Source organism: Rattus norvegicus, chromosome 1, assembly GCF_021556685.1.
Source record: "Rattus norvegicus strain SHRSP/BbbUtx chromosome 1, alternate assembly SHRSP_T2T, whole genome shotgun sequence".
Taxonomy (NCBI): Eukaryota; Metazoa; Chordata; class Mammalia; order Rodentia; family Muridae; genus Rattus; species Rattus norvegicus.
The window spans coordinates 250,947,698-250,962,123 of record NC_141534.1 but is presented as its reverse complement, the minus strand read 5'-3'; the positions used below and the strand labels follow the sequence as shown (position 1 = coordinate 250,962,123).

Here is a 14,426-nt window from a genome sequence, read left to right as displayed (position 1 = left end):
CTGACTGGTGTGAGGTGGAATCTCAGGGTTGTTTGGATTTGGAATTCTGCCTCTGAGTGTCTCGAGTCTACCAGGCAGGTCACTTGGAGCAGAAAAATAGGTCTTATCTCTGCTCTCAGGTGTGTAGGTGCTCCTGGTTACTGTCTTTCAGCTCTCGATGAAGGCAAGAATCAGAAGGGTCCTGTCCCTGACTGCTCCTAGTTCCCTGCATCCAGCAGGCACAGCTGGCACTACGTGATTCCCTCTTGGTGGGGTATGTGGGCAGAGAGTAGTCTCCTCTGATTTCTCAGAAGTGTCTGCACTTCTGTAGGTCCAACTCTCTCCCCTGAGGGATTGGGTTCAGGGAATTGTTTGTCCAGTTCAGTTCAGTTCTGGGCAAAGACCAGAATGGCAGGTATATGCAGCTGATTGTTCCTATATTCCTGTGTCCAGAGGCACTATGAAGTTTCCTCTTGAACAAGCAATATTGGGAAAAGTGGGTAGAAGTGGCAGTCTGCTTTGAGGTCTCAGGATGGTCTGCACTTTGGGTGTTCAGCTCTCTTACTCACAGTCATATCTGTCTTAAATCCTCAAAATGTACATCTACTCATCAACAATAGTTAATAAATCATATCGGAAAGCTGAATGCAAAAAATGATATATGAAATCAGTTATCACCAGTCCATCCTCAATGAGATGTAATGACATCAGAGAATAATGACACTGTTCTTGTTCCCTGACCATAAAAGGTCCCTAGCTTAACTAAAAGTGTACCTTTCTGAACTTCACACTGTTCCCTAAGATTTTTTTACATCGGAGACAGTAGTAAAAATTATCTCAACCAAGCTTAACTGACTTATTTTTCCCAAAGTTTTCTAAGGGTGGTAGTCATTGTTCACAATCTAAATCTCTAAGTTCTTCTCTAAGGTGGTGTTCCAGTAGTAATGCCAAAAATAAATCAGGCACTAATATTGTGAATGCCACCAAGACTTCCCAGTGAGGGAATGGAAGCCTGCTTAAAGTTTTCATATAACTCTTAAACTAAGAGTGCAACAAACAGAGCAGAACTCCATAACAGCATAATGTCCACGGGACACATAGGTCTCAGGGCTGTGACACAAAAAGGCCCTCCCATAGTGCTATGGTAACCCATGGACTGAATTACATAAATTCTAAAGCCATTTGTCATTTCTCCTGCATGACCCTTGGCAGAGCTGTTTGGTTGTAAAATCATATATAATGTATCCAACAAGCCTGATAGCATACCTGAAAACTCTAGAAAAAAATAAGCAAATACACCCAGGAGAAGTTGAATGTAGAAAATATCAAACAGTGCTGAAATCAACCATGTTGAAACAAAAATAATTATACAAAGAATCAACAAAACCACAAGTTAGTTCTCTGAGAAAATCAACAAGATAGATAAATACTTAGCCAGGCTAACCAGAGGGCACAGACAGTGTATACAAATTAAAAAAATCAGAAATGGAAAGGGAGACATAACAGAAACTGAGGAAATTCAAAAAATTACCAGGTCCTACTACCAAAGACTATACTCAACAAAACTGGAAAATCTGGATGAAATGGACAATTCTATAGACAGATACCAGGTACCAAAGTTTAATCAGGGTCAGATAAACAATCCAAATAGTTCTGTAACCCCTAAGAAATCGAAGCAGTCATTAAATGTCTCCCAACACTTTGGTTGGTGGTTTAGTCCCTGAAGCTCTGAGAGGTCTAGTTAGTGTTAGTTGATATTGTTGTTCTTCCTATCAGGTTGCAAACCACTTCAACTTCTTCAGTGTTTACTCTAACTCCTCCATTGGAGTCCCTGTGCTCAGTCCAGTGGTTAGCTGCAAGCATCATCATCTGTATTAGTAAGGATATAGCAGAGCCTCTCAGGAGACCTCTATCAGACTCCTGTCAGCAAGCACTTCTTGGTATCAGCAGTAGTGACTGGGTTTGGTGGATGAAGAATTGACTTGGAATTTTGCTGGAGATTGAATGGAATCTGTAGATTGCTTTCAGAAAAATGGCCATTTTCATTATATTAACCCTGCCAATCCATGGGCATGAGATATGTTTTCATTTTCTGAGATCTTCAACTTTTTTCTTTAGAGACTTGAAGCTCTTGTTATACAGATGTTTCACTTCCTTGATTAGAGTCACACCAAGGTATTTCATATTATTTGTGAATATTGTAAAGGGTATCTTTTCCTTAATTTCTTTCTCAGCCTGTTTATCCTTTGAGTAGAGGAAGATTACTGATTTGTTTGAGTTAATTTTATACGTAACTCCTTTGCTGAAGTTGTTTATCAGTTTAGCATTCCTCTCATGGAAGTTTTGGGGTCACTTAATTTGTATTATCATATCATCTGCACATAATGATACTTTGACATCTTCTTTTCCAATTTGTATCCCTTTAACCTCTTTTAATTGTCTAATTGTTCTTGCTAGGACTCCAACTACTATATTGAAAATGTAGAGTGAGTGGGCAACCTTGGATAGTCCCTAATTTTAGTGGGATTTCTTCAAGTTTCCCTCCATTTAGTTTGATGTTGGAATGAATCTGTAGTTAATACAGTGTAATTTATCTGTAGTTCAAGAAAATGTAAGCAAATATCTTCTGCCACCTTTATCAGTAGCATTTATTCTTTGATGAAATGATACAAAATGGGGAAACCACATCTATTCTAATAAGACTACATAGTTCCACAACTCAGCATAAAATTACATGAAGCATATATTGTTATTTCTGATTAAAAACAATGAAATTGTTTTAGATAGAACATTATCAACATAACTTAGCCATGCATACCCTAACTAAGATGTAAATGTATAAATTTGTATTTACCTTTTGTTTTCCTCAGTTCTTCCACTAGGCACTGTGCTTCCTCTTGAACACGGTCCTCAATGTTCCTTTTTCCAATTCCCAAATTCCGAAAGGTCATGATTGTGAATCGTCTCATCTCTTTCCATCTGTTTCCATTGCTAAAAACAATGCCTAAAGAAATGAGAAGATACTAGAAATAGATGCTAGGAACAGATGAAAATGGAAGCCATAGAGACGTCCTACTGTGCTTAAGAAGGAAGTCCACCCCTTTCTTTCAAACTTATATCTTAATATAAACATGATACAACACACACATGAATATGTACACTTACTTACCAAAACCTTTAGTAACATTTTCAATCATTGGATAGCTTCCTCTACCAGAAAACTTCTCCCCGTTATCAATCAGAGCTTCCTTTATTGCTTCATATCCATGCAATATGACAGTGGGCTGTGAGCCCAAATACAGAGTGAACACAGGGCCATAGGTTTTTGAAAACTGGAAATAGGAAAGAAAATGCAAATACTAGCAAACATATGTTATCTTAATCTACACAGTGTAAACCTCATTCACACTAACATTGTCTTTGCATTTTAATGATGCAGACATAAATCAGCAAAATTAGGCCCAATTAATGTTTGAAGTGTAAATTTTTAAGACAACACCAATGATTCTATTGATCAGTCCAGATTTGGCTTACTGCTACCACAAACACAGAGAATGAACACTGCAGAAGCAGGTGTGAACACCACAGGTATACAGTATTTCCTGAAAAACTGGTCCCTTATATGGCAGTATTCTTAACACCAGATTTAGGCATGCATGAACCAAAAATGGATATGAATATCACTAAATATGCAGAATGATATTTTTGCATTTCTTGTGTTACTCCATGTCCATTGGTATTTAGATAAATTAGGTATTAGTTCTCTAGAGTCCAGTGTCAAGTAGATAACCTCAATAAAGATATATGTCTAAAAGTATACCTGACTTATTGAATAAAATGTTACTCACTATTGACTCCCAAACAAAACTAATCGGAAAAGCTGTTTTTTAAAAAGAAAACAAATATTCATAAATTTTCTAGTTTGAGTGGATTTTTATTTTTTATTTAAAAAATGTTTTGAGCTGGAGCGCCATTTACAACTTATAGCTCAGTTGTATTCCTGGAGGCCTGAAAGCACCAGGGATAAGCATTTGGACCCCTCCCTCACAAAGTGTGCCTTCCATGTCTCATATGCCCATCACCAACGATCTATGCCCTGTCTCCTGAGCTCTTCCAACTTTTCTGGAGACCTACATGGACCAAGGATAATTTGGTAAGAACCAGCCCCAGACTGCTTGCCTCCAGGGGCCACCAAGCAAAAGCAACCTGAACGTTACCCCCTGTGTTCCATTTTGTCCCTGTATCTCCATTCTCTGAGACTGCATGCAGTGGGGGAAACCAGGTAAAAATGCTCACCTCCAAGTTCCCTGCAAACCAGTACCCTCTAAATCATACCAAAGGGTCCTAAGCTGCACATGGTCTCTTGTGTTCCATTGTGCAGCTCAAAACTCTGCCTGCATTCCTGGAGGCCTGCCAGTAACTGGGACAGTCACTTTGGTAAAAGCAGCTTAAGAACAAAATCAAGAAAAACTTGGGCAAAATGGCACCACCAGAGCCTAGATATTCTACTCTAGCAAGCCGCATATATGCTAACATAGTTAAAACATGAAAAAATGACCTTAAATCCAATAAAGATGATAGAGGACTTTAAGAGGAAATGAATAAAACTGTTTAAGATCTCAAAATGGAAATAAAGCAATAAATAAGTAAATAAGTAAGCAAACAAATAAATACCAAACACCAACAAACACAAACAAAAAATACACAAATATAAAAATCCTGGAGATAAAACAATTAGGTAAAAGAACAGAAGCTACAAATTAAAAGATATCAAAGAAATAATCAAAAGCATAAAAAGGTATGATAGAATAAATAAATTCATCTGTAAAGAATATGATAAATATAAATAGTTTCTGACACAAAACATTAATAAAATCTGGGACAGTATGAAAGACCAAACCAAAGAATGATAGGAGTAAAAGAAGATTGCCAGCTACATGCCCAGAAAGTATTTTCAATCAAATCATAGAAGAAAATTTTCCCCAAGCTAAAGAAAAAACTGCCTATGAACATATGCAAAGCTTACAAAATTCCAACTAGATTGAGCCAGAAAAGAAAATATTTCCACCGTATATTAATGAAAACATAAAACCTAAAGAACAAACAAAGAATATTTAAAGATCCAAGGAAGAAATACCAAGTAACATGCAAAGGGAGATCTAACAGAATTATACTGAATTCTTAATAGAGACTCTAAAAATGAAATGATCCCAGACAAATGTCTTGTAGAATCTGTGAAACCATCAAAACCAACCTAAACTACTATACACTGCAAAATTCAAATTCACCATAGATGGAGAAAGTAGGATATTCCATGACAAAACCAAATTTAAAAGAATATCTTTCAACAATCTAGCCATATAGAAGATACTGGAAGGAAAACTTTAACTCAAGGATATTGACTATACCCATGAAAACACAAGAAATAAGTAATTCCTTACAAATAAAATCAAAAGAAGGTGTATGCGCGCGCACACACACACACACACACACACACACACACACACACACACTCCATTATCATGAGAATAACAGCAATTCATAATCATTGGTTATTAATATCAATCAAAATACAGTTTCTTACTGTGGCTGTAACTTTTCTGATCCTGGCCCACAGCTCCATGCTCCCAAATCCCATGGGAGAGAGAGCTGAACACCAAGAGGTGCGGGCAATCCTGAGACTGCAGGGCAGAACAGACTGCCACTTCTGCCTAGCCTTGTCCTCATCCCTGGCCCAAAAGGAAACTACATAGTGCCTCTGGACACAGGAATATAGGAGCAGTCATCTGCAGGAGCAAGGTGGAGATCTGTGCCCAGATCTGAACTGAACAGGTCAAACAGCTCCCAGCATCCAAAGCCCGTGGGGGTGGAGAATTAGACCCTCAGAAGTGTGGACACTCCTGAGATACGAGAGGAGACTACTCTCTACCCACCTTCTGGTCTAAAGAGGAAAATACCTAGTGCCATCTCTGCCCTGGGAACAGGGAACTAGGAGCAATAGAGGCAGGACCCTTCCAGTTGCTGCCCTCACCAAGAGCTGAAAGCCAGCTGTCAGGAGCAACTATATGCCTGAGAGCAGAGGTAAGGCCAACTGTTTTGCTCCAAGTGACCTGCCTGGTGGACTCAGGACACACAAAGATAGAAGTACTCTAGGAACGGGCACTTCTGGTTTCTGACTGTGGCCAGAACATATCTGATCCCAGCCCACAGCTCCCTGCTCCCAAACCCATGGGAGAGAGAACTGAACACTCAGAAGTGCAGGCAATCCTGAGACTGCAGGGCAGTACAGACTGCAACTTCTGCCCACATTTGCCTACATCACAGGCACAAGAGGAAACTGCGTAGTGACTCTGAGCATAGAAATATAGGAGAACGGCAAAAGATTTATACGATCTGAAGAGAAATCAGACAACAAAAGGAGGTCAAGGGGATACAGATCAGAAAAGAAGAAGTCAAAATATCACTATTTCCAGATGATATAATAGTATATTTAAGTGATCCCAAAAGTTCCACCAGAGAACTACTAAAGCTGATAAACAACTTCAGCAAAGTGGCTGGGTATAAAATTAACTCAAATAAATCAGTAGCCTTCCTCTACACAAAAGAGAAACAAGCCAAGAAAGAAATTAGGGAAACAACACCCTTCATAATAGACCCAAATAATATAAAGTACCTCGGTGTCACTTTAACCAAGCAAATAAAAGATCTGTACAATAAGAACTTCAAGACTCTGAAGAAAGAAATTGAAGAGGCCTCAGAAGATGGAAAGATGTCCCATGCTCATGGATTGGCAGGATTAATATAGTAAAAATGGCCATTTTACCAAAAGCGATCTACAGATTCAATGCAATCCCCATCAAAATACCAATCCAATTCTTCAAAGAGTTAGACAGAACAATTTGCAAATTCATCTGGAATAGCAAACCCCCAGGATAGCTAAAACTGTCCTCAACAATAAAAGGACTTCAGGGGGAATCACTATCCCTGAACTCAAGCAGTATTACAGAGCGATAGTGATAAAAACTGCATGGTATTGGTACAGAGACAGAAAGATAGACCAATGGAACAGAATTGAAGACCCAGAAATGAACCCACACACCTATGGGAACTTGATTTTTGACAAAGGAGCCAAAACCATCAAATGGAAAAAAGATAGCATTTTCAGCAAATGGTGCTTGTTCAACTAGAGGTCAACATGTAGAAGAATGCAGATTGATCCATGCTTATCACCCTGTACAAAGCTTAAGTCCAAGTGGATCAAGGACCTCCACATCAAACCAGATACACTCAAACTAATAGAAGAAAAACTAGGGCAGCATCTCGAACACATGGGCACTGGAAAAAACTTCCTGAACAAAACACCAATGGCTTATGCTCTAAGATCAAGAATCTACAAATGGGATCTCATAAAACTGCAAAGCTTCTGTAAGGCAAAGGACACTGTGGTTAGGACAAAACGGCAACCAACAGATTGGGAAAAGATCTTTACCAATCCTACAACAGATAGAGGGCTTATATCCAAAATATACAAAGAACTCAAGAAGTTAGACCGCAGGGAGACAAATAACCCTATTAAAAAATGGGGTTCAGAGCTAAACAAAGAATTCACAGCTGAGGAATGCCGAATGGCTGAGAAACACCTAAAGAAATGTTCAACATCTTTAGTCATAAGGGAAATGCAAATCAAAACAACCCTGAGATTTCACCTCACACCAGTGAGAATGGCTAAGATCAAAAACTCAGGGGACAACAGATACTGGCGAGGATGTGGAGAAAGAGGAACACTCCTCCATTGTTGGTGGGATTGCAGACTCTTACAACCATTCTGGAGATCAGTCTCTAGGTTTCTCAGAAAATTGGACATTGAACTGCCTGAGGATCCAGCTATACCTCTCTTTGGCATATACCCAAAAGATGCCCCAACATATAAAAAAGACACATGCTCCACTATGTTCATCACAACCTTATTTATAATAGCCATAAGCTGGAAAGAACCCAGATGCCCTTCAACAAAGGAATGGATACAGAAAATGTGGTACATCTACACAATGGAATATTACTCAGCTATCAAAAACAATGACTTTATGAAATTCGTAGGCAAATGTTTGGAACTGGAAAATATCATCCTGAGTGAGGTAACCCAATCACAGAAAAACACACATGGTATGCAGTCATTGATAAGCGACTATTAGCCCAAATGCTTGAATTACCCTAGATGCATAGAACACATGACACTCAGGACAGATGATCAAAATGTGAATGCTTCACTCCTTCTTTAAAAGGGGAACAAGAATACCCTTGGCAAGGAATAGAGAGGCAAAGATTAAAACAGACACAGAAGGAACACCCATTCAGAGCCTGCCCCACATGTGGCCAATACATATACAGCCATCCAATTAGACAAGATGGATGAAGCAAAGAAGTGCAGGCTGATAGGAGCCGGATGTATATCGCTCCTGAGAGACACAGCCAGAATACAGCAATCACAGAGGCGAATGCCAGCAGCAAACCACTGAACTGAGAATAGGACCCCCGTTGAAGGAATCAGAGAAAGAACTGGAAGAGCTTGAAGGGGCTCGAGACCCCTTATGAACAACAATGCCAAGCAACCAGATATTCCAGGGACTAAGCCACTACCTAAAGACTATACATGGACTGTCCCTGTACTCTTACCTCATAGGTAGCAATGAATATCCTAGTAAGAGCACCAGTGGAAGGGGAAGCCCTGGGTCCTGCTAAGACTGAACCCCCAGTGAACTAGATTGTTGAGGGGAGGGCAGCAATGGGGGGAGGATGGGGAGGGGAACACCGATAAGAAAGGGGAGGGGGAAGGGGGGAGGGGGATGTTTGCCCTGGAAACCGGGAAAGGGAATAACACTCGAAATGTATATAAGAAATACTCAAGTTAATAAAAAAAGATTTAAAATAAAAATTAAGTTTCAAAAAGTTAAAAAAATATATATATATAGCAGCAGTCAGCTGCAGGAGCCCCAAGATCCAGATCTGTGCCCAGATCTGAACTAACCAGTCAAACCGTTCCCTATACCCAAATCACTTACAGTGGGGGGAGATATACTCTGAGAAACAGGAGGAGAGTACTCTCTCCACATCTGACCAGATACATTCAAAGTAATAGAAAAAGTAGGGAAGAGTCTTGAACACATGGGCACTGGGGAAACTTTTCTGAACAGAGCACCAATGGCTTATAATCTAATATCAAGTATTGACAAATGGAACCTCAAAAAACTGCAAAGCTTCCGTAAGGCAAAGAACACTGTCATTAGAACAAACGGTAACCAACAGATTTGGAAAATATCTTTAACACTTGTACATCCGATGGAGGGCTAATATCCAAAATATACAAAAACTCAAGATGTTAGAATCCAGAGAGCCAAATAACACCATTAAGAAATGGGGTACAGCGCTAAACAAAGAATAAACAGTTAAGGAATATGAAATGGCTGCTAAGCTCCTAAAGAAATGTTAAACATCCTTAGTCATCAGGGAAATGCAAATCAAACAACCCTGAGATTCCACCTCAAATCAGTCAGAATGGCTAAAATCTAAAACTCAGGCACCAGCAGATGCTGATGAGGATGTGGAGAAAGAGGAACACTTTTCCATTGTTGGTGGGATTTCTAACTAGTACAACCTCTCTGGAAATCAGTCTGGAGGATCCTCAGAAAATTGGACATTGCACTACCTGAGGACCCAACTATACCTCTCCTGGACATATATTCAAAAGAAAAGGTGCTCTGTCATACAACAAAGGCACATGCTCCACTATGTTCATAGCAGCCTTATTTATAATAGCCAGAAGCTGGAGAGAACCCAGATGCCCTTCAATCAAGGAATGGATACAGAAAATGTATTACATGTTCACAATAGAGTACTACTGAGCTATGGAAACAATGACTTCATGAAATTCATAGGCAAATGAAAGGAACTAGAAAATATCATTTTGAGTGAAGTATCCCAATCACAAAAAACACACATGGTATTCACTCATTGATAAGTGTATATTAGCCCAAATGCTCGAATTACCCAAGATGCAATGCATGAATCACATGAAATTCAGGAAAGATGAACAAAATGTGGATGCTTCATTCCTTCTTAAAAAGGAAAATAAAAAATATCCATAGGAGGGGATATGGAAGCAAAATTTAGAGCAGAGACTGAAGGAATGGCCATTCAGAGCCGGTACCACATGTGGCCCATATACATACATACATACATATATATATATATATATATATATATATATATATACACATATATCCAGCAAAACAGATAAGATGCATGAAGCAAAGAAGTGAATGATGACAGGAACCAGATATAGATCTCTCCCAAGAGACACAACGGAACGTGTCAAATACAGAAGTGAATGCTAGCAGCAAACCACTGAACTGAGAATGGGACCCCTGTTGGAGGAATTAGATAAAGAATTGAAAGAGCTGAAGGGGCTTGCGACCCCAAAAGAATAACAATGACAGCCAACCAGCACTTCCAGGAATTAAACCACCACCCAAAGTCAATACATGGACTGACCTTGGGCTCCAACTACACATGTAGCTGTGAATAGCCTTGTTGGGGTACCAATGGAAGGGCAAGCCCTTGGTCCTGCCAAGGTTGGACTCCCAGTTCAGGGGATTGTTTACAGAGGTTAGGGGGAGATGGATGGGAAGGGGAACACTCTTACAGAAAGGGAGGAGGGGTTATGGGGCTGACGGACAGTAAACCTGGAAAGGGGGTAACATTTATATTTTTTAAGTATTCTTTTATTTTCCATCTTTATTAATTTGGGTATTTTTTATTTACATTTTATTGTTATTCCATTTCCCGGTTCTGGGCCACCATCCCCCTAACTCCTCCCCGTCGCTTTCTATATGGGTGTTCCCCTCCACATTCTCCCCCCATTACTGCCCTCCTCCCAACAATCACGTTCACTGGGGGTTCAGTCTGGCAGGACCAAGGGCTTCCCCTTCCACTGGTGCTCTTACTAGGCTATTCATTGCTACCTATGAGGTTGGAGCCCAGGGTCAGTCCATGTATAGTCTTTGGGTAGTGGCTTAGTCTCTGGAAGCTCTGGTTGGTTGGCATTGTTGTTCATGTAAGGTTGAGAGCCCCTTCAAGCTCTTCCAGTCCTTTCTCTGATTCCTTCAATGGGGGTACCGTTCTCAGTTCAGTGGTTTGCTGCTGGCATTCGCCTATGTATTTGCTGTATTCTGGCTGTTGCTCTCAGGAGAGGTCTACATCCGGTTCCTGTCGGCCTGCACTTCTTTGCTTCATCCATCTTGTATAATTTGGTGGCTCTATATGTATGGGCCACATGTGGGGCGGGCTCTGAATGGGTGTTCCTTCTGCCCCTGTTTTAATCTTTGGTTGGCAGACTTCTAATGACTGCTTCTTTTGCCTTGGGCTCGTGGGTCAGTTTAGATGATTTATCTGAGAGAACATGGAAAGGGCCTCAAACTCATTGATCCCCTGGGGTGTGTATTGAAAGACAGACAGACAGAAAGAAAGAAAGGAAGGAAGAAAGGAAGAAAGAAAGAAAGAAAGGGAGGGAGGAAGGAAGGGAGAAAGGAAGGGAGGAAGGGAGGGAGAAAGGAAGGAAGGAAGGAAGGAAGGGAAAGAAAAGAAAAGAAATCCTTCTTGAACAAGCTAGGAACCTAGTAAAATAGAAACTCCAGTAATCTATGAGGGTGACTGTAGCCATAACTGTTTCAGTAGGGGATGTAGACGCTAAAATAGCCACCTGCTAAGACCAGGCAAAACTTTAGTGGACAGGCAGGGACACCATCCCAGCCACAAAACCTTCAAGTCACAATTTTTCATGTCTACAAGTTGTGCATGGATAAAGCTGGAGCAAAATTTGAAGAAATTACCAAACAATGCCTGGCCCAACTTGAGAGACATTCCTTAAGAAAAAGCCTATCCATGACCCTATTAATGATATTCTGCTATACTTACAGACATGAGACTAGCATAACTGTCATCTGATAGGCTTCAACAATCAGCAGTTGGAAATAGATGGAAACTCACAACCAAATATTAGGAAGAGCTAAGAAGAAACTACAGTCAGGATTTGAGTTACTAAAATAATTAATAAATTAATGCCATGACCTAACTTTCTTCAACATGAAACCTTGTTCATTATTCAATTCCTGACAAGTGCCAGTTATAAAAGGCATAAGCTACACAATACTTGGTGAGAGGTATGACTTTATGATTATTTATAACATTACTGTCTTCAGTACTATATTTTCATTTAAAAGAAGTTCTAATTTATCTTCCTTATCAAGTTATTACAGGATCACCGACAATACTTACCTTGGTTAAGGATTGGCTGATGTTCTTCACATCTATCTGGAGGAAATTACCAATAATTGGGAGAGGAGTGGGGCCAGGAGGGAGCTTCCTTCTCCTAGAGCTCTGTCTCCAGAGTGAGAGGAGAATGAGAGAGGAGAGAGTAAGTACCAGGAAAGTGACCAGATCCATGGAGACCCTCCTTACTGATGCAGTTGTGATCAGGCAGCACAGAGATTTTATAACATGCTGAAACAACATGCACCTCTTTGAGCATCATTGATTAGTCCATTAGGGAATCTTTAATCCCACTTGCTCTCTATCAAGTGATCTTTGTCCCTTTGATAGAGATAAATATAAGATATCATTTACTTTGACCTTTATACAGTGCCCATTTGAATTTCTGGCTAATACTAAGGATTGGTGCCCAATTACTGATAATAAAAGTAAACAAATATTTTCTAAATTGTGTTGGTAATTCTTCAGAATTAATATATTAATTTTAAGATTCAAGAAAACTCCTCCATATATGACTTAAGACATATATTACTTATGATATTTATATACTCAATGAAATATGTTTATTTTTAACAAAATCATACTATATAACATAGGCAGGTCTCTAACTGACAGCTCTTCTGCTACATTGCCCCAATAACCAGAAATATATTTACATACCACAAAGATCATGCATACTTAAAATGTTTATTTTCTATACTAAACATTCCAACAGATTTTGTTCAATAACATATGCTTTATAGCTCCTTATTTTACTCTTGTCCAATACAAAACAAAGAACAGAAAACATACATGTCAGTCACACATCTTTACTCAATTATAAAAGACCATTATTCTTTTTCTAAGGGTGGTGAAACAAAAAGAACTGTCAGTATCTCACAGATCATAGTTGGAAGAATTTAAAATCCACTGTGAATATCTAACGAGCATGCTTATTACCCTGACTTTATTATAGATTCTTGAAGAAAAGTTTCATGATTCTCCATTTTCCACTAATGCACATATGAAACTGGTTAAGCATGATTCTGTACAGAGAAAATAACAATAACTGATACCAGCTAAGTGTTCCCAAACAGCAGTACCAACTGGGTACCTAGTGTTCAAATGTCTGAGGCTAAGGAGGACATTTCTACATAAACAAAAGCTCAATTCTGAACTATTATGTCCATAATTACTTGACTATTCATTATGTAAATATATTGATGATAACCACTATCACAAAAAATAAACATGACTCTAGTTAATAATTATATTCTTTAACCTTAGAGTCAAAAAGCTTTATTTATTTTATAATGTTCAGAACTTCAGTGGCCCAATGTCAGGGTTATTCTCATCATTTACAGCAGAGAAAGAAGAAGTTTGTTGTTATCATATTATATAACTCTAAAATCCCCCCCCAAAATAGATTATATGTATGCATACAATCAGATATCTTTTTATGCCTGGAGAGATATTGATTCTGGTACAATTTCACTTACTTATAAGACATTTTGGGCCTTTGGATCAACTTTTCCTTTATCAAATATAAGAATTAGAGAATACTTAGAGAGAGATGAGGCTCTGAGCTCAAGTAGACTACATTTTGCTTGATTTTTGAGGAAGGAGCTGTTAGTGATGCATGGCGTATCAGCAATCATTGCAACTCTATCTAAGATTAAAGATTTTGTGTAAACTTTTTCTTGACACTTTTCTTCATATCATTTCATTTATTGGCATGTATCTTCACCCATCAACACATATTTTGAAGCATTTCTATGTCATTTTGAAAAAAAATATTAGTGCATATTGATTACAAAATTGAATAGAATTCATAATACCATTTTATTAATATCAAGTCATTATGTAATGACTTGGAAATTATAAACACTTTTTTTACCAGTTGTTTCTTCCACATTAGGAATCCTAATAATATTTCTCTTCTAAAATGTCCTTCCATGTCATAGACTACACTCTTTGTTAATAAATATCTCAAAGGGGAGGCCCCAGGGAATCTATGGGAGTGACTCTAGCTGAGACTTCTAGCAGTGCGGGATGTGGCATCTGAAGTGACCATGGCCTGGAGCCAGGCAGGACTCAAAGTGGATAAATAAAGACACCAACTCACCCACAAAACTTTCTACCTA

The 14,426-nt window shown here is 39.0% G+C and overlaps 1 protein-coding gene across 5 annotated transcripts in view; it reads right to left on the bottom strand.

Moving 5' to 3' along the window:
* Positions 1 to 12,615, bottom strand: part of LOC134483996 (cytochrome P450 2C7-like) — a 56,006-nt gene extending 43,391 nt beyond the window's left edge. For 3 of the 5 annotated variants that reach the window (XR_015643116.1, XM_087593700.1, XM_087593730.1), the window contains exons 1-3: positions 12,310 to 12,615; positions 3,149 to 3,311; positions 2,834 to 2,983 (exon numbers count right to left, since the gene is read on the bottom strand). Coding sequence is in view for 4 of the 5 variants with exons in the window: in XM_087593700.1 (XP_087449826.1) it covers positions 2,834 to 2,983; positions 3,149 to 3,311; positions 12,310 to 12,546 (550 nt within the window). In the remaining variant the exon portion in view is untranslated. The remainder of the gene's footprint in view (positions 1 to 2,833; positions 2,984 to 3,148; positions 3,312 to 12,309) is intronic. The other 2 variants (NM_001433011.1, NM_001433010.1) reach the window with 1 other exon arrangement.
* Between the last annotated feature and the right edge of the window lie 1,811 nt (positions 12,616 to 14,426).